Source organism: Patagioenas fasciata, chromosome 1 (genome assembly GCF_037038585.1).
Source record: "Patagioenas fasciata isolate bPatFas1 chromosome 1, bPatFas1.hap1, whole genome shotgun sequence".
Taxonomy (NCBI): Eukaryota; Metazoa; Chordata; class Aves; order Columbiformes; family Columbidae; genus Patagioenas; species Patagioenas fasciata.
The window spans coordinates 175,705,427-175,726,118 of NC_092520.1; the positions used below are offsets into that span (position 1 = coordinate 175,705,427).

At 44.5% G+C, this 20,692-nt stretch overlaps 1 protein-coding gene across 2 annotated transcripts in view; it reads right to left on the minus strand.

The window, feature by feature from the left end:
* The window catches only part of CACNA1I (calcium voltage-gated channel subunit alpha1 I), an 88,444-nt gene that overhangs the window by 67,059 nt on the left and 693 nt on the right, over positions 1 to 20,692 (minus strand). For both annotated transcript variants that reach the window (XM_071801651.1, XM_065837465.2), the window contains exons 2-3: positions 20,131 to 20,264; positions 3,912 to 4,009 (exon numbers count right to left, since the gene is read on the minus strand). In XM_071801651.1, the coding sequence (XP_071657752.1) occupies positions 3,912 to 4,009; positions 20,131 to 20,264 (232 nt within the window). The remainder of the gene's footprint in view (positions 1 to 3,911; positions 4,010 to 20,130; positions 20,265 to 20,692) is intronic.

Sequence of the window (20,692 nt, forward strand, 5' to 3'; positions counted from 1 at the left end):
AAAACCAAAAATACTCAGTAGCACATCCCGCTGAGAATTGCAAGAAATGCAATCAATTGTAGATAACAAGTAGCTAAGGATCAGCTCTAACCTTGAAGCAAGGAGGTTTGAAATCCAGAAGTGTCTCCATGTGAGCTCTCATCCCTTGGGTAATCCCATTTTATTTACTCTACTTACACAGTGCCTCTTATTTGATTTGGGGCTCTAAGGACTTCCCACAGCAGTGAGTTTTACAGCCTAATTACCAGCTGGGTGAAGAACTTACACCTTAATGGACATTTGCCACCTTTTGGTTACAATGGATATCCTTTTCTTCTTCTGTCACGATTCAGGTCAGAGAATCTATGCATCCTTTAGACTATACACACTTCACACTATACACACTATATACACGAATAGCATTTCTTAGTTCCTTGTGGAATATTGTTTCAAAGCCTCACAAAATCTCACTCTAAGGAAGGGCTTTCAGTAACACATTAACAATGAGTACAAGCAAGCAGAATTTAGATGTATGCAATTTGGATATTTAAACTCCAGCCTTGCCCACCTGCCAAGAATACAAAATAATTTTATTTCACTTATTTAACTGGTGATACTTCTTCCTTTACCATGTTGCTACTGTTTCCTTAGAGTCAATTCTGAATTTCCCCCCTCCTAATCTTCTAGCATAGCTTCTATTTTTTTTTGCTTCATGTAGTACGAAATTTCTCTCAAATGTCTTCAGACATTTCTCACTTTAGTATGTAGACTTTTCAAGCAGTGGCTGATTGTTAGAGCATTACTGTTCTTTGGTCATTAAATAATCTAACCACACAGACCACTTCAGCACTCTTCTCCTCATGCAGTAATCACTCAGGTTCCTAATCACTTTGTCCATTCTCCTGATAATAAACTGCCATTATTCAGTCCCCAAGGCCAGACTTCTCTGTGAAAATCAGTCCCTACCTGGGTGCCCACGTGGAAGCCTTTGAAATGGCCACCACTGGATGCTGGGCCACATTGTCCCATCGCAGCCTTTTGAATATTATCAAATACCTGCCTTTGGGATTAACCCCCCTGCTCCTTCCCAAATATCTCACAATCCCACCAAGACTTCAGTCTTCCTCTGCCTCCCACTGTCTTATTTCCTCTTTCTTTGGTAGCACCTGCAACACCTCCAGTTTTGTACCATCAGTACTTGTCACTAATGGGCTTTCCTCTTGCTTCAGCTCAGTAATGAAGAACTTTAAAAAGACATTAAAAAAAGATTTGTGGCCAAAGGTCCCATTAATTATGTTTGCTGTGCCCCACTAAGCACCTTCTTCCAACACAGCTCATTCCCATTTATCACAATCCTTTGTTTACAGCCTTTTTGCCAGTTTTCAACTCTCAAGTCAGTGATTCCTCTCCCGTGGAATCCGATTTCTTTTTATTATTTTTTCTGATTAATGGCAGGATGTCTTTCTTCCAAAGTGTTCTCTGCGCATAACCACAGATTTATGTGATAAAGATACATAAAGGTTTAACCACAGAGTGGAAATTAAAACAGCATCAATTTCACACAGGTGGAGTTTTATACCGATAAAAGGAGCAGACAGACAGCATCACAACTGGCACAGTCATGGGAAATTCAAGGGCCTGTGCTCTGTGAAGGTCAGGCGAGATGATCAGAAGTGTCCCTGGTGCCTCTGCATAGATGGAGCAGGTCCCTGATAGGCCAGTTCTGATGCCACTCACACTGCTCCTCCCGGGACAGCTCTTACTGAGGCGGGGGGGGGGGAAACTCCAGCTATTCCAGCCAGTAAATAGGAATAAAACAAGGTCTTGAGGTTTCGTCAGTCAGGCTTTGATCCTGACTGCCAGTGTACAGTAATTAACGTGGCAGACATCTGCAGGGGACAATTGAATGTTGTTCAAGATGTTCCCACCTGCTACCAAGGTTAAGTCTATCCTGACGACAAGGATCAGCCCTAGAAGGGTCTTCAAGTACAGACTCATGGGACTCTTAATGAAGCAGGGAGAAAAGGGGGCTGCATAACATGAGGATGGTGCTGCCCTCGCACAGCTGATTATTCACCTCCCAGGAGAGGTCAGGCCGTCATGTACGACTTCCAGGCCACCCCCTCGCAGAAGAGGTGCCCCCCTCACTGCTGTGTGTGCCCACAGACAGGACTGTGGGGGGCTCCTAGCCCTCCCCACCCCGGAAAAGGAGCAGAGAGGAGGGAGGCTGGGGGAATTGTTCTGCTGGTAGTTGGTAGCCAAAAGGTGGTGCTCAGCTCCCATCTTTATCACCCCATGACAGACCTGTTATACGCCTGGGCGTATGCTCAGTGCCCAAACCAGCTGCTCCTCTCCCTGGTGCCCTCCTGCCATGTTGGGCACACAGAACTGTGCCTTAGTTCCTCCATCACACCTTTCAGCACCCTCTGCTGCTGGCTATTGACCAGATACAAAAATGCACCCAGAAAGAGGGACAAGAGCCCTTTCTAGAAGGGCTTTGCATGGAGCCAGCAACCCTGAAATCCACCTCCACAGCATGTTCAATAAATAGGTGGCATCACAAAAGTGACTTTGGCACAAAGCAAAACATGTGATGCAGACTGGGAGGTCAACTGCACAAACTTCCTCAGATCTGGAAAATAAAAAGGAGCATCTGAGCTCAAGAGAAGGATTAGGAGAGCTCTGGCAAGGTCTTAGCCACTGCAGACAGCCTGCTTAGGGAGATTATGGGGAAGAGCAAAGAGACTTCCTGCCAGTCTGAAAGACAGAAAAACTTGCGGAAGAAACGTCTGAAGTCTCGCAGGGCTGCATGTGGCAGCTGCTGCCTTTGCACAGGGGGAGCCAGAAACATCAGAGTGACACAGCAGACCAAGTTCAACGCTTTTGCAACACCCTGACCCCAACAGCATCCAACCAGTTCACTTCCATGCGCCCAGATAAAACCACTGGGAATCCCAAGCCACTTTCATCAATGTTTCCTGCAGGTAAATGATGTCAACACCTGCTTACACACTCCAAGGCTGCAGAGAGAACAACACTGACTTGAGAAACAGTCTTTTAAAAAGAGGCAGAGGAAGAGGGAAGAAACAATTCAGCACCAATAAGAGCTGTAAAGCACAGCAAAGAGGCTGGTCTTGTCCCCATCCTTTAGGAAGGAAGGAAACGAGGGTTGTGGAAGAGCCACCAGAACAGAGCATGTGGCGGCAGCGTGTGTGCGTGGCACATGTCCCAAGGCTGCAGCCCCTCTCTGGTTTGCAGGCAGACCGGAGCTGGGGACGGTGACTCAGACATGAGCGGCGCCTGCGAGCAGCAGTTCGGCTGCTGACACCTCCAGGCTCGCGTGCAGCCCTGGGCCCAGTAGCGTGCAGCCCAGCTCATACAGACACGCCAGCTCACAGCGGGGATAGTCAGCACAAAAGAGGGAGTACAAAGCACAGGGTGAGACGGAGAGAAAAAACTAGCTGGTGCCACACACCCCTGAGCAGTAATGGGCTGAAAAATTTTCAGATGACAGGCTCTGGAAGAGCATGTGAAAGCCTAAGCAAACATATTCTCCCTGCTTCCCCCAGCTTGCACCTCTCCAGACCACACACACATCCCTTTTTGAGGCTGCAGATGTTACCAAATCTGTGATGTCCTTCAGTAAGAGCATGAAAAAAAGCATTTACTGCACATTGTTCAGCTTCAGAGCCATCAGCATGGCCCTGCAAGAAGGATGACCAGGGCAGATATGCTGAGAGACTGTAGTTTTCCTGCCTATCCAACAACACATTTTGGGCGCACGATGAGGAAAAGCCTGTACACACCATGCAGTAACTTGCACTCAGTTCGCACTTGAACCCAGCCTGGAAAAACCCACCACACACAACATTACTGACCACATACTCCCCATGACCCAAGTAGAGGGGGCATGAGAGGGAATCATGACTTACTAGGCACACGGTTGATAGCTTTCAGGGGTCTGAGGACACGGACAGTACGGATTGCAGACAAGTTAATGTTTTGAAGATCCAGGGAGTATTCCACCATCCTGCAGAAAGGGAGGGGGAAAAAAAATGGGTTAAAACAATGCAAAATTTTGGCTTGAGTCACAGAGCTGTTGTTTCTCCATCGAAGTATTTCTGGAACTCAAGAGGACTGAGCCTTTGGGAGCCCTCAGAGCAAAGCTGAAGCCTCCTGAGCCCTGCAGGATCAGAGCCCACAGCTTCTTGTGGAAAATGTAGCCTGTTCATGGGACAGCAGCAAAGTAGTGAGTGGTGAGAGCACATGCCATGAGGATGCAGGTCAGGAGCTGCACCCCATCGGAGGGGAAGGGGCTGCAAGAAGATGCCCCAACAAGGAGTGTGTTCTCCTGGCTGAGGGCACACATGCAGGGTGGACATTTCTCATGAGGCCAGGAGGAGGGGTGCTGCGTAGCCGGTTTTGCCAAGCATTACCTGCAGTGCAGCGGGGTGCTCCCCATGCTCCCTTCATCTCACTGTGCAGAATGAGGTCCCTGGAGGCAGCTTCAGCTAGCTTGTTTTACCTCACGTCGAAGCAAACTCTCTACCCTAAGTGGTAACTGCTTCAGCTAGGTGGGAAGGCTTCTCCCATAGCTGTGAATCACTCCTTTCTGACAACAACCGAAAGGGGAAAAGCCTAATTTTAGGATATATGCTAGACCTTAGCTTTCCTAACCCAACAGCATGCTCCCTAAATAACCTCCAAGTGCAAATCACTATGACTAACACATTGGCTTTACTACAAGAGCAGCAGGTGTAGGTGAAAAAAAGTGACCTGGCTCAGTATCCCTTCTCTTCTCCCAGTATGGCAAAATGTCCAGTAACCTGCCTGCCTCTTGGAAAGCATGACAAGAAACTATTAATAGATTGTACTAACCACCTACCACAGCCAGCAATTTCTACCTGAGGATCTCAAAGTGTTTTGCATGTTTTAGTGAACACAGGTGCATATGGCCTCCAGGAAGATATGGGCTGTTGTCACCAGCTTCCCTGGTGTGACCCTGATGTGCAGAGGAGACCAAGAGGGTGACAAAGCTGTCAGGTGAAACACTAGCACAGTCAGGGGAGCGACCAGGGGACACAGCTTTTTGTTACTGCACTCTTTCTCAAACCCAAACAATATAATTTATATAGAAAGACTCACAAACCAGTAGTCCAGTAACCTAAAGTCCACCCAAATCCCTCTGCTCAGGAACCACCAAGGAGGGAATCAGAGAGCGTAAGCGAGACGTCACGAGGGAAATGGGGTACAACCAGTCCGTAAGAAGTATCAGGGAGAAGACTTCAGTGAAACGTGAATGAAACAGACTGATCCTTCTATCGATTGCCCTCTTCACTCAAAAGGACCTTGAAGAGCAAATGTCTAGTTATATGTCTGTGCGTTTCACAAAGGAGACTTGTCAGAGTGATAGATTTTCAAACACAATGGGGTAAACCTGTCGAAGTGTTGTGATTATTCTCTTTCATGCTCTCTTTCTCTCCCTCATTCCTTTCACTCTGTTCTCTCATGTACTTTTAGGGTAATTGCATGAAATAATTCTTCCTCTGAAATGCAGTAGCATTCATTTACCTCCTGGAGCTGTCAGTTCCACATACGCTGAGTGCAGAAGGAGAGAAGGGGAATTTCATGCAGATAATCAAGTCACACCCACAAAAAACAAAACAACCCACCAAAAAACCACCAAAAAAACCAAACAAAAACAAAACAACCAACACACACACACAAAAAAAACCCAACACCACACACACACAAAAAAAAAACCCCTAACCCCAAACCAAGCAGCAATACTTAGATAGCCTATAGATACAGAAAGCATTAGTGACAGACACGGGCTTAGGATCCAGAGTCAGATGAAGCTGGGAAGTGGGTATGAAAGGAGGAAGAATGCACATGGATATAAACGCAGAGACATGACTACATGGCATCTCACAAAGGACCTGCATGGCGCAAATGAACACAGTGCCAAGGACTTTGAGTAAGCACTGATCAACCTTAGTACAAAAGCATAAAGTAAGATTGCGTCATCAGCGTGTTGTTGCTCCAGAATTAGACAGACCTGCTGAAACTTTGGAATTACGGTTACGGGTAAAGCACCATATGGACATGGCTGCATTGCTCCCAGGATGTGGGCTAACATCGCTTCACAGCTCAAACACTTGACACGTAGAGGCAGCTTCATAACCAAAGAAGTCCCTGTGCTGCAGCCTGCTATAGGGAGTAGGGAGATGCACAAATATGTAAAGGCCTCCAAGCTTGGTAAAGTCTCACAGAACTTACTTTCCTCTTCTAAAAAAACATGACTCCTTGAGCACTTGGTTGAGGTCAGACCTCCGAAGCCAAAAGTAGTACTTTTGAGCAGTAGCAGAACAACCTGAAGCACACTCTATTAGATGCCATATAAGTAAATAACCCAAAAATATGTTTCATTTCAAAAAGTGGTCTTTTCTGAACTGCAAGTGGCCAAATGAGAAGTCCCGAAGAACACTGTGACCCTCACAGAAACTAAGCACACAGGGGAACAGCACAGAGCTAGGGCCAAGAAGAAATCAGTGGGAAGAGGTGACATCTTTTCTTAGATTTAGGTACACAGAACTCATTTAAAAACACAACCTTCATTTACAAACCATCTGAGTCTTGTTCTCTTGCAGCTCCAAGCACATTGCTGGTATTACAGTGGGAGTCACCTTAGCCAGGTGCACGCTGCTGCCCTCTCCTAAGTGGAATGAGCTTTCCACCTATATGGCACAGACAACACGTCACTAGTAAAGTAACAATCAAGCAGAGAGCATGGGTCATTTTGGAACAAGATGAATGTTACCTTAGCTGGAACTGTGCAGTTCCTAAAGCCGGCAAACCAGCCTTCTGCTCAGTTGCTGCAGATTCGTTGTGTTCACGTTCCAGTTTAGCTAGGAAAAAACTGCCAACCAGTCAATCGCTCTGACACTGAGAACAGCAGGCTGTTCTCAAGGAGGGGTCAGAGAAGGGCAACTGTTAAATTTTTCAGAGAGCAACTTCTAACAAAAACAAGCTCTGCCCTAGCAGGCCCCAGGGCTTCTGCTCGCTTAGCAGATCCCTTCTGCCGATGGTTCTTCCTGAGGCCTCCTGGTCTTGGCTGTAATAACAGAGACACATCCAGGATGCTTAAATCCCTGTGGATGAGTTATGCCTATTGTAGTCACATAAATCATACCCAAAACACCTTCAACACAATTCCAATGCAATTTTGCATTAGAGATGTTTGTTCTCTTTCATTCCTAGAGATGGCTTCAGCATCGGGTTACATTCACCCTTTGCACAAGGGTAGCATGTCCATACAGTCATGGACAGCAGGTGACTAGGGTGAAACAAAACTCCACTGATTAACAGTAAAAAAACCCATTTTCTTTGTACGTATAACCAATGAATCCAAAAGTTGCCTCCTTTCCCTAAAGAAATGAGTTCTCTAAGCAACTCTACTGGAGTCTCTGGAGATCTGTAGCATTTCAGGAATTGCCAGTTCAGCTGGTTTTGCTCTTATCTTTCTCCAGCCAGCCCTGCTCCCCACTGCCTGGAAACACTATACATATAACCCTCTAAGTTTGGGCCGTACCTCAGGTGGAGCTGGTGACACGTTGACAGAGGCAAAGAGGCAAGTCACAAAAAGCAATCAGACTGAAACTGGCAGCAGATTTATGTCAGGAGGTTCGCATTTCTGCCATCCTTGTCTCAAGATCTTGTGATGGTGGATTAGGTGCACGGTGCTTATTTGGACACCCAGACAGGCACCTGATCTTCAGTGCTCGGATTGTTATTGCACCAGCAACCTGAGGAACAAGGTGTTTGCTCAGTGCTCATAAACCAAGAGCATGGCAATGCTAAAGCTCGTACAAAACAGTTGCCTTCTCAAACTCCAGGAGCTTTCCAGGTTCCTTGTCCTTGCTTTGTAGCAGCTCAGTGCCATGAGCAAGGGTAGCTCCCACCACCTGATCACCTATCATTTAGTTCTCTTTCTTGGCTGCTTGAAGCGGGTTTTGTTTGTAAAAGCCTTAGTTTCTTTAAGGTGCAAAGATAGGCAGACAAAGCCCAGAATGTGAGGAAAAAAGCTTCTGCTGGTTGTGCACTGCCCTTTCCCCTTATCGTGATGGGACGTGGGGGAACACATCTCTCCCAAGAGAAATGTCACCTCATTTCTGGCACCACTAAAGTATTTTGCGGCCTCTGGCGTGGGTAGATGAGTGCAGGGGCAGGTTAGGATGCTGGAACTATGCTAAATCGGAGAGAAACTCCTGATCTGTGATGAAATTTGAGCACTGAGCTGTCAAGATAATTGAATTTATACAGTAATTCTTCTTCCCTCGCTAGAGATTTTCTTCTTCAAAACTTTCCACATGAAATTCTTCTGGAAAGAGAAGGGATTGACACATGCACTGTCCCTGCACCATACAGCTCAAGGCTGACGCATGGTAAGAATGCTGACGTGGTGGAAAATGGGACAGGGGAACCTGAGTTCATCACCATGGGGTTCATCCTGAAGAAACAGGGGGGATGCAGACTGACCAGCAGGATGGAGGAATAAAAACTATTTAAAATAGACATAGCAAGAATATGAAAACCATTAAGAAGTTCAGAAAATTCAGACTTTACCTTGTTGTACCTGTGACCCAAGATAACGTACTTGTGCAGTGCCTGGCTGGCAGCTTCCTTCCAGTTAGATTAGATAAAATCCATTATTAAAACAGTTCAAACATTACCATTTACCTCTTCATATTTACAGGTCCTTAGACCTTTATTAAATACCTCTTAACTTTCCTAATCTTAGCTCTTGAACTTCTATTTGCTGAAAATTAGCAGGCAAAAATAATATTTAAAGTGTATTCTGAAAGCATTCATGAAAAATACCGACACAGTACTTTTCTTATGACACAAAGCCAATATGATTTTGTCAAATTCAAAAGCTGTCTAATTCACCTTCTCTGATAGGGGTTTCCAACTGAAATCTAGTTAACTGCAGTCTAATCAATTAATATTTCTTTGTCAAATAAATTTGGGGTTTGCACTGAAGCCAGAAACTTCATGGCTGTGACTTCCTAGCTGTAATTTCAGGCTTGTTAGTGTGAAAAATGAAGATTTTCCTGCCTGTGGATTTTTATTTGGTCCTTGCATCTATGAGCACCTGGGGTGACTGAGGCAGAAGAGGTTTCTTTCTGCCCCAAATTTCTTCAGCTTCCCAGCTATACCAGAGGTCTAAGCCTGAATGTGTACCTATACCATGACTAGATGTGATTTAACCAATGCCTTCTGTGTACAATAATATGTCCTTCTGTCCTCAGCTCCCTGATATGGCCATCAAATTCCACAAAGTGGCATTTCTATCACTTCAAAGATCCAGAATACAGGAATCATTAGGAAAATATGTTCTTCCCATTTGAGTTTTTAACTCAGATATTGGCAACACAAGTTGAAGCTAATGTCTCTCCATTTGCCAAGGTGCCCCCTAATATGTGAGCTGTGTGGAAGGGAAGGATCCTGCAGCTCAAATCTCCCACCTGCAGTTTTGTGCGGTGGTGATGGGACACCAGTTTACCCTTAAATTTTCCCACCTCTGTAGTACACACCAGGATGAAAGGAAAGTCTCACTGCTTCTTCTCTGGCTTCAAAGACTGCAGCTGCAATGAAAAGAAGGAGTAAAGCTGGTCTTCTCACTAGGCAACATGCTCCAATGGTCCCATATCTCCTCTCTTATATTCATGAGCTGTTCTGATGAAAGGAAGTTAAAAAGCCTTTGTATTGCTAGGTCCACCCAGTCTCACCCTCTGTGGCCAGAGGGCAGGGGACATGGAGAACAGGGCTGGCCAGGCTCCCTCCAGAGGCTCTCTTAGTTGAATCTGTGGTGTGCAAAAAAGAGAAGGTAACCAGCAAAATCCATTTATTGGTACCCATAACTGCCTGGAGAGTGGAGATCATCAGTGTTGGAGTAATGGCAAAGAGGCAAGAAGAAGAGCACACAGCTGAACATTAGAGCATGGGGCATGTATAGCATTCAAGATACCTCCTGTCAGCCCTGGTGAGGCTGGACGTGCCCTAACTTGTACACAAAGCAAGCTGTAAGCAGGCAGGCACCAGTATAGGGAGAATCCATCTCTTACAAACCCATCTGGAGATGTCAGAATCAGAGCCAGGAGATTCTGACAAGGCCTGCCCAGACGCCGGGCGAGAGAGCAGGGCTACCGCTTCCACCCCCAGTCTGCAGCTACAGGACACGCACCAGGGGAGAGAAAAAACACGCAGCATATGCAAACAAGCTATTGCCAGCCCCAGAACTGCAGGGCACTCAGGCAGGACCTATTTTTTAAGATTTCTGCACCACACCAGCCCTTTTACTCTATGGCTGAAGCCCTTGCCCATCCCCATTTCACTGATAAAGGTTGTTCCTTCTTGCAGCTGTGAGCAAGCCACATAGTCATATACCAACAAAGGTCCCCAGGGTTATAGCAGAAGTTAACAACTCTTTCTAGATGTCCCCTTTTCCCTGCTCAGAGAGTTGTGTTGAGGTTTATGCTCTCATTTGCTCACAGCTGCAAGAAGGAACCACCTTTACCAGTGCAATGGGGATGGGCAGGGGCTCCACGCAGCACAGGGTATTGGTCCCCATGGGGTGTGCTGAGCACATGCAGCCCCCAGGATGCATCAGGGCTGTGGTCACCTACAGACTCTCCTTAAAAGTGGTGTCTTCATGGATGCTCCAGCTCTCAACTGACGGGTTACTTGGACCTGATCTTGTGCTATACGGACATGGGTTGCCCCACGGTGCAGGAGGTACAGGGTTGCCACGCAGCCCCCAGCGCTGAACCTGCTATCAACTTGCTCGATAGACGTTTGAAGAGCAAGCCATGCAGGCACTTGCACATATTCTGCAGAGTTCCGTGCCTCTGGGGCCAGGCTTCAAAATGAGCTGAACTCCTTTCAACACCTACCATAGAAAAGATGGAATAACATCATAGGGGATGTGGCCAGACGTTACACAGTCGGCCTTTAAATTGCTCTGCAAACCACAGTGTACTCAGCTAAGTAGTCCTGCTTATCTCTTTTAGAGCTCATCACACTGCAAAAAGACAACTCCGCTGACATAAAAGCTGAAAGACAGAAATAAAGAAAAAAAAGAACCCTTGCTAGTAAAACAAGGACCACAAAAATTACATCCTTTTTTCCCTTTTATTAAAAAAAAAAAAAATTAAAGAGGCTATAATTCTGTTAGTAAAAATACATTTCTTCAGGGAGTGACAGATCAATTACTAATTACACAGTCAGATCCACAGCTATGATGCTTAATATTCTTAAAAAATTACCTGCAACTATCGCATCCCGCTTGCAACCAACACAATTTCTTTTTTTTAATTGCTCTGCAAGCAAAAGCTGCTGAAAGCTTCCAGAGCCTGTGAGACTGGTCCCTTGCTGCCTGCCATGTCATTATTTCACACCCCTGAACGCTCAGATTTCTCTCCATACTGTGTACTAAGAGAAAACGCCAGACTTTCTTAATAGTTTCGGAGACATGATACGAAAAGACATAAGCAGGTTTTCACACTGTGATAAGAAAGCCAGAGGGACTCGCCAGGCTCAGATGAGTGAAGACGAGCGACGGGGCCTCACTTTTGAATCAGGAGTCTGAACGCAGGCTCTGAACTCTGTATTTCAACCCTTAAGGGAAAGTTGGCAGGGGGGTGGGCAAGGTGTCTGCATTCTGCATTTTGGTCCTGCAAGTCTGTTGATGTCACCCTTTTTTTTTTTTTTTAATAAAGCTAAAGTTTCACATGTTAGGAAATGAGCTTTTAGGGAGACAAAAAAATCAGAGGCAATAATTGAGAACTACACATGACACATGCAGGGTACCACTGCCTCCTTGTTTTGATTCTCCTCTGGTGTGATTCACTTCGTTTTGATGACTCCTTTCATTTCAATATGTTCCACATCTATGGATAGTTTTACTAGGAGAAAGCAAATTAAATAATTAGTATCATTAAGGAGGAAAGAGTGAATGTGTGTTCAGAGGGGAGGGCTGTGATTCTGATATTTCTGCCTTTCCTTAAGACGCTATTTAGCCTCCTGCTTGTTGGTTTCCATCTTTATCTGATCACTGCTTGAAACACCTAATTGCGGTATTTATTACAATTTTCTTCAACTTGCCATAATTTTATAGAAACTTTCTTTCAGCATCAAAGATTAGCTAACTAGGATTTTCTGAGCATTCTGCTGTTTACACTGCAGCTAATAAGTATTTAATGGTCTGAGATTTTTAAGTCATAACTATGCAAATTCTGGCCAGGTCCCCGAAGGACCATAGTTAATTAAAAGCAAAGAGAAAGTGGAAGACTGGAAACACACTTCCCTGTCGAGAGATAAAGGCCAACTGGAGTGTTTTAGGCTAGAAGGCACCTTCCCAGCGCAGAAGAGCACCACACGGTGCCAATTTTGCTTCCTGGGAGCAGGCGGCATTTGAGGCAGGGGGCTGGTACCTCTCATCCTTCAGAGAGCTGCCAGCCCCCTTCCCTGAGCTGAAAGTTCCTGGAGGACAAATTTGGAGCTGTAAGCGTAAACTGGTGGCTTTCCAGTAAGGAGAGAGTCAGCATTCAGAGGTACATGCACCGACACACAGACAAGAACAGAGTAAAAAAAGCATGGATGGATGGATGGATTCAGGCAGCAGCACCACCATAGGTTTATGGAAGAAAGGAAGCAATAGCTCAGGAATTAGGGGAAACAGAAATCAAGGGCAGTTGATAACTACTAGTGAGACAAGGCACAAATACTACTATTAATAATAATCTCAGTTTGCAGAGAGTAATATTTTCCAGGTTTCCAGTGTGGAAGCTTCATAAATCACTCCTGAAAAAGCAGTTAGCCAAAAGGCACAAGGAGCAAGAAGAAATGTTCTGCTCAAGCTAAGGGGCTACCAGGTGTGCTCAAAAAGGGGCCTCCAGCTGCACGAAGATGCCAGAAAACCCTCTCCAAAGGCTGCATAACTACTCCAAAATGAAAGGATGCTTTGGAAAATAAATTAAGATATCAGCACAGCAATTGGGTTCTAGGCAATTTCTGAAGAAGATGGACAAGAAATATTCAGCTGAGCTCCTTGGTGGCCCATCCTGGCCAACAAGCAAAGGAGATGATGGAGGAATCTGGTAAGAAAGTGCTGGCTTGGCCAGCCACATAGGGCAGGAGACTTGCAGATCACTGGGCTACCCCTGGAGAAGGAGAAACTTTAACCAGTATTTCATTAGATGAAGAATTAGCTTTTAGGGAGCTGATAGACCAGTCAGGAGGTTGTTAAACGAAAGACCAAAGGGAAAAAGTGATGAAATTAGGAAAAAAGTTAATTCTTACAGAGCCCCCATATCAAGAACAAAACTAATCAAGGCACTAAAAGACGTAAAGAGGAGAAAAATGGTATCGTCTATTCACCAGTGCCAGGGGCCTGAGTAATAAAAATAATAGAAATTGTTCATTTTACAAGCATGAACAGCCTAAATGGCATTAAGAAAGCCTGGTGGGAAGATCTGCATGAAAGGAATATTAAAATCAATGATTATAACCTTGCTAGGGAGACTCAAGTGGACAGAAAGGGAGGGGGAGCAGCACATTGGCAAAAATGGCATTTTCTAGTATGGAATCAGTGACAATTTGGAAATGAACACTTACAGATTAATTTTCTGCCATACAGAGAATTCCTCCTGGCTAGAAGAATAGGCTGACAGCAGTCTCCTGAAATTCATCAGACAAATAGCAGGTCCTGCACCTGGGCTGGACAGACCCACTGCCTAAGTACTGGTTGGGTAATGGCTCTGCTGAAAAGGACCTGTGGACCCTGCGGGACAGCAAAGGACACATGGTCCATGCCAGAAAGGCTAATGGCACACCAAGCTGCACCAACAGGAGTGCAGCCCTTAGATGAAGGAAGGCATTAATCCCCTTCAGTTTGCATGGTTAGGCCACTATAACAAATTCAGGTTTGGACCCCCCAATACAAGAAACACATTGATAAATTGGAGTAAGTTCAGTGGAGAGCCACCAAGATGCTCAGTGGGCTGAGGCACTTGCCCTGTGAGGAGAGGCTGAGGGATGGGGGCTTGTTCAACCTGGAGAGGAGGTGATTTTGGTAAGACCTTGGTACCTACAAAGAGGTCACTAAGGAGCTAGAGACAGGTTCTTTACAGTGGTGCAAAGCAGAACAAGACTCAACAGGCATAAATTCAAGCAGGAAAGGAGGTTCAGACTTGCTGGGGTGCAGAGAGGTGGTGCAGTCTCCATCTAAGGAGGTTTTCAAGACCTGACTGGATAACTCTGAGGAGCCTGAGTTTGAGTGAAAGAATTAGACTGGAAACCTCACAAGGTCACTTCCAATCCGAAATATCCTAGGATCCTATGAATGAAATTAGGTATGTCCACATGATATTGGAAAACAGGCCAGCTAGCTCCCTTGGTATTGGTCTGTAATTCACAGCAGAAAAACCTTCCCCTTAATCATCTGAAAGAGTTGAATATGGGCCACATGTGTTGAGGACACCTAAATCTTCTTACAGTTTCCCAGTATTTACAACTTAACGCTAGGACTACTTGTTTACATGTGTTATGTACAAATCTACTAAGGTCTTCAACAGTACTAGATGTACCTGGTGGATTAGAGAGGCCACATTCATGAAGCTGAAAACACAGAGAAACAGCCATGCATCGAACCGGTCAGGATAAAGCCTTTAATTAATGAACTGGGGATTACAATCAAGCGGTGTTTAGGAATATTTATCAGGTATTCAAGAAGCTTCAATAGAAACAAGAAAGCTGAACGGGCTAAAAAGACAGTACAACATAAATGAAAGCAAAAGCAGCAATGTAATAACAAGAGAGGGGTAGTTGATACCAATGAATATAAATGAGGAGATGGAAATTCTAGAAAATCTGTAAGAGAATTGAACGAGCACATAAAATGGTACAAGTTAATCACTGGAACAGAAAACAGAATTGTCACAAACAGTGTAAAAAGGCAGAAAACTTCAATTAAAAAAAGTTCTTTGGGGAAGGTCAGATGATGTATGTCTACCATAGATGTTAATGAGCTAGTTTCAGCTTCAGCTGTGGTCAAGTATTTTAGCCTGTGCCTACCAAAACAGGGATATTCTAAGACAAGCAGCCCTGGACAATTTATGTCCAAGAGTTTTAAAAGAGATGGCCAGAAAAGATCTGGACCAGTACTGATGACTTTTCATTAGTCTCAGAAAACTGGGAAAGCATCCAAGGGTCAGAGAAATTCTGATGTTGTGCCAGTGCTTTAGAAACTCTGATCTGAGGAGGCTGACTGGACTGATGCTGATCACAGTACAGTAATGAAATAGCCAATATGCGGCTTTGATAGATTACAGATTAAAGGTGGATAATAAAATTAACCATAATCAACACAGGTTTAAGGAAAAATACACATCATCAAACTAATGTGCTATAATTTCTTATGAGATTACAAGTCTGGCTCACACAAGTAATTATGCTGATATGGCTGGAATGATGTGAAAACATCATGACATACATTAGCTAGATAAAAACTGGCTAGGTAATAAAGCTCACGTGCAATAGTATGGGGGCTCATTCGTGAGCAGATGTACTTCTGTCATGCACAATTCCTGCCATTCTGTTCTTTATTTATTTATCACAACCTGGGAGAAAAATTTAAAAAAAAAAAAAAAAAGCAAAAAACACTGATAGATTTTGCAGTTGAAGCATATTTTGGGGAGAACAGAAATTAAAATGAAGAGGACAAGTCAGCAATATAGAACAGTATGAATTGCTTCAGAAATGCAAATAATATGTATTCCAGTATGAGCAAATGTAACAGCATATATCCGGAAACAAAGTTTGTTGTTCCTACCAATAGGAAGAGATTTTGTGTTTTCAGAAGAGGAGACAGAGGAGAGGGAGAGAAAAAAAATAATAAAACCACCACGTTCGGAGCCAATGGAGAAAGCAGCTGAAAGAATTGATAGGGAGATACAGTGATTGATTAGCTGGGTTACTGCAACCCTTGGCTGGAGGAACAGGGAAATTTCGGGCTGGAATAGAGAATGTGTTACCACGGAAGGCACTAAAGCAACTATGCATGGTAGTGTTTTGTTCTGATGTCCACCATTTTTAAAAGCTGTCAAAAAAAACACTGCAAGTGCATCCTAAAATGCCAAAATATAAAAAGTCATGCCATTCCTCTCATCAAAGGCAAGGTTAGGATGGGATTTATCACAGTTTATGATATTTACACGGCAAGGGCCAGCGTGATGATCAATGAAGGCAAAGACAGGGCATTCTCTGAAAGACACCAGCCTCTCCTCAGCCACAAGACTCCAAGCTGCCAGTAATTAAGGAAAAGTTTTGGACATCTTCTCAGCACACACTTGTCATCACAATCATCCCCTTGGCCTTGTAGTGAAGCCCTCTCCCCCTTAACCTACCCACCTATCTACACAAGCCAATTGCACACCAGAACATGTAGTGGGGATGCCACAGAAGAGGGCAGAGACAGACACAACTCCCACCACAGATTGTTAATTGCAAGACCTCGCTCAAGAGAGGCAGAACAAACACACCCTCAGTGGAATTAACATCCCCAAGGCCAGGCAAGTTGCATTAATTCAGTCCTTGCAGGGGGACCCTCAGGACAGAGTAATCGAAAGGGACACCTCCCTTCCCAGATGGACAGTGGCATCATCTCCAGCCACACATGAACACAACTGCTTCATGGAGTAGAATGAACAGGAGAAATTGCTCACTCTTCTTTTGATAGAAAACTGCCTGACTTTAAAAGCTGTTGAGCACTAGCCCAGAAATGTGATTTTTCTCCTAAATTCATGCATATAGAGACACTGGCCTGAGTTTCCAATGTAATTAATGTTCACATTATCTCAGCTTTCAAAACTTAGTAGGCTCTCAACTTCAGGAAGCTGCCCTTTGAAGTTCTATCAGATCGAGCTCTCCAAAGACGCCCATTGCCATGGAAAACAAATGACAACCGACAAAACCTAATCACAAATGCAGGGGAAGAGGGAGACCCACCAGGACAGCTGGTGATGGGCATAGTCTGCTTGAAATGTCTGGGAACCTGCAACCTCCTGTTGCCATCGAGTAGTTGGGCACTGGAGCACTGGCAAACTGAATCTGCAACACTGGTTGCTTGTGCACACAAGGGCATAGGCACTTTTCAACCCAAATTACCTTCTTCAGTTTTAGGAGCTCTAAGGGGAACAAAGGAGAGCATTGACTTAGGACTGTTGTTTTGGGTTTTTTTTTCTAATCCTTTCTGAATAAAACATGTTGAAGATGGTTGGGGAGGGAGTGTGCAAGAGGGGAGAAAGTTCTGGTGATGTCAGCTCCTATCGCCATGGAAACTGAACATTTTTAGTGACAATGGAGTCTTCCTCCTTGAGCTGCTGGGTTGCGTGGGGAGCAGGGGCAAGCAGGGCAGGGGCACACAAGGGAATTCAGCTAACTAAAACTAGAGCTTCTGGCTTTCCAAGGAAGCAAAGAGAAAACTACAAATGAATGCCTGAATACATAGTTCATGTAACCAAAACACCATCTGGGGCAATATCATAGTCATTACCCTCTTTGAGAAAACATGCTGTCATGTAGCTAGCTAGCCAGATGGAGATATCTCAGTGACCCAGGAATGCCTGACAGAATGGTCCTTCACCTGTACTTTGTTTTTCCATGCTATAGTTTATTCCAGCCTTCACTGCCTCATTGGTGTTTATTTGGGAAGGGAGAAGTGAAGAGAAGGGGCTGGGAAGTACAGTCCATATTCTTGAAGCTGAGAGAAGCGACATGTCCTTCTAGGCAGTGCATCATTTCCCAACACCATGGACTTGTTCTTGAGAACCAAATTTATGGCCTTCCTTTCAGGCAATTAGAGTCCAGGACCATGAAAAGAAGAAGGCCCTTAGAGAAAACTGGTTAGCCTCTGATCAATAGCTAACTCACTGGCATGGAAAAAAACATGCAACACCTAATGCAGGTTGTCTTCCCTTAGTCAGAAGGGTAAGGCAGCATCTGGACCCATAGTAAGCTGAAGCCAGATGCGGGACTAGTCAGGGTAAAATTGGGGCTTAAATCTGAGATTAAATAAAAGTCTACAGTCTGTATGTAAGGGTAAGTTTGAGCTTTAGATTTAATTTAAAACAGTGCAGACAATTTTAATGAATTTCAAAGAATAATGAATTAATAACCACAAGCTTTTATAACTCAAAATACATCATATAGTCATTAGTTCTATATAACTAAATGGAAAAACCTTTATTTAGCAGAAGTCTTTTGAGAGAAGATATTCTAATGAGATTGCTATCACTTCAGCCTGACACCTCATGAGGACAGTTGTATAGAAATCAGGAAACAAATTTCTTTCAGTTTTGGACCTGAAATGAAAAATCCTTCACACTGATTATTTTATATCTAAGGAGTTGATTCTAAGACTCCTTGGCATTGAAAGGAGTTCAGACATGAGCTTTTTTCCTAGTACTGCTATCAATACACAAAAGACTCTCCTTGAATTTCTGCCAGCAATGGCAACAGAGGGAAACACATAAACGGGGGTTACTCATTTCTCACCTAGGTAGCATGGATTTCACTTGTTTCCTGCAGGGAATAGGCACTTGAGCTTACCCTCTTTTATTTAGCTTTGCCCCTCTGATTTCTTTACTTCTTCAGATAGCACCACTCACGTATCATGCTTGCAGGGACACCCGGCAGAGCAACATTCCCCAGTTCCCATACCTTTTATCCCATACTCCACCAATCATGTGCCCACCTGGAGCAGAGCCTTCCTCCCAGCCTATTGCAGCACATCACCTACACAGAGGGGCACCACGAGCCCCAAGGTCCCTCTTCCAAACACACCTGTTCTTCCCTTTCCTCCTCAAAGGCTTCTGTGGTCTCTTCTTGCTTCACACGCATCCAGTCACCAGCAATTTTGCCAGTAGGAGTGCAGGTAAGAACATGCTATGATCTGGCTTTTCTCACCACCAGGTGCTTTAACTTAGTGTTTCCAGATGAATCTGCAGTCCCTGTGCTGGGCCATTTTAAATCAGATGCTCATCAGAGCAGGCTCAGTCACAAGAAAGGTCTTCCCATCTCACACATGGTGTATTAATTCAGAAAAAGGTACAGCTTTCATCTATCTGCCTGTCCTCCTTTCACGCACAAGCTGGCTGAGAATGAGCCTTCAAACTTCTACACCTGAACTGAGTCTGAAAATTCTCTGCTCCCCGCAAAAGCAAACAATTATATGCCTACCCAGAGGGAATAACTTTCAAGTCTTGCTGTAGAAGAACTGTATCAAAAGCAAATATAAAGACGGTGCCGCTCCGTACCACAAGAGAAAACCCTACAAAGTGAGCTCAAACTCACTGCTGGCTCAGTCCGTAATAACCTGCACTGCCAGGTGACGGCAAATGCAGGTAATTCCTTGCTGGGAGGAAGAAGAAATAAAGGGGGTTTCTCTCAAAAAAAACGTTTACTTGTTTGCTGTGAGAACAGCAATATTACATCTAATTGAAAATGGACAAATTCCAAAAAAGCATATGCTCACTGGTATCAGAGATGGACATTTTGCTGTGATTCAATAGGCAAATCCTGGTAGGCTTTCCACTTCATACACGCAGAGGAGAAATCAGAGCTTCACCATAGCAACTTTGTTGTAAAAAACAGCCAAATGTCAACTTGTCCCAATAGTACCATGGGTAAGGCCAGTGCCATACAAAGACAAAAAGCCCAGAGAAACAAAAATGACATTCTTATCTTCGAAATGCTGCTGCTGGAAGCAGAGAAGCTGGCTTGGTTCTGGTAAAGGTTACACCTCTTCCACTTAGACATTTTAAAAACAAAAAAAGTTTCTGGTCTAGCTGTTCAGCTGGTACAAATCAATACCCTCTACTGAAGTCGAGTGAGATAGATGGCTGCACATCAGCTGGGGAGCTAAGAGACTGTGTCTACTGTGGCTGCTAATCCCAGTGTGTCTGATTCCAGTTCAGCAGATGTACTGGAGTAGCACTAGACTGATAACTTTCACCTCAGTTACACCATCTCTGTTCTGTGCAAGACTCTAGCAAACACAGAACAAATAAACTCAGAAAACTATTGACCTACCCAGCCATGACAATGAAGAAATCCAGGCGGTTCCAGGTATCTCCGAGGTAACACTTCTTGCCAAAGATCCCCAGGGCCACCATCTTTAAGACCATTTCCATGGCAAAGAAGATGAAGATGAAATCATCAAATACCTGCCAAACAGAAACCCAAGAGCACGTTTGATAAGCATTCTCAGCCTTGGACTTTAAAATGCAGAACATGAGATAAATACAAACCTCCATACTTCTGAAAAATAGTTAGACGTGGGACTAGAAAAGCTTCTTGCATACAGCCCTGGCATCAGAGCTTCCTGATGCTCGAATAAGCAAGGGGCTTTCATAGTTTGTGGTGGGTTTTTTGTTGTTGTTTGTTTGTTTTTCCCCATGGGAGAAGTAATTGATGTAGACTCAGAGGCTGCTTACATGGACTTGAAAGGAGATGTTGGCTCAGCACCAGCAGGTCCACACCTATCCAGCGAAACACCCCCCTTCCAAGTTCTCCCAGGAAGGATTTCTCATCACCTCACTGCAAATGGCTAAGCTGAGGACATAGTGCAGCTTCGCACACAGCTTGGACAGCA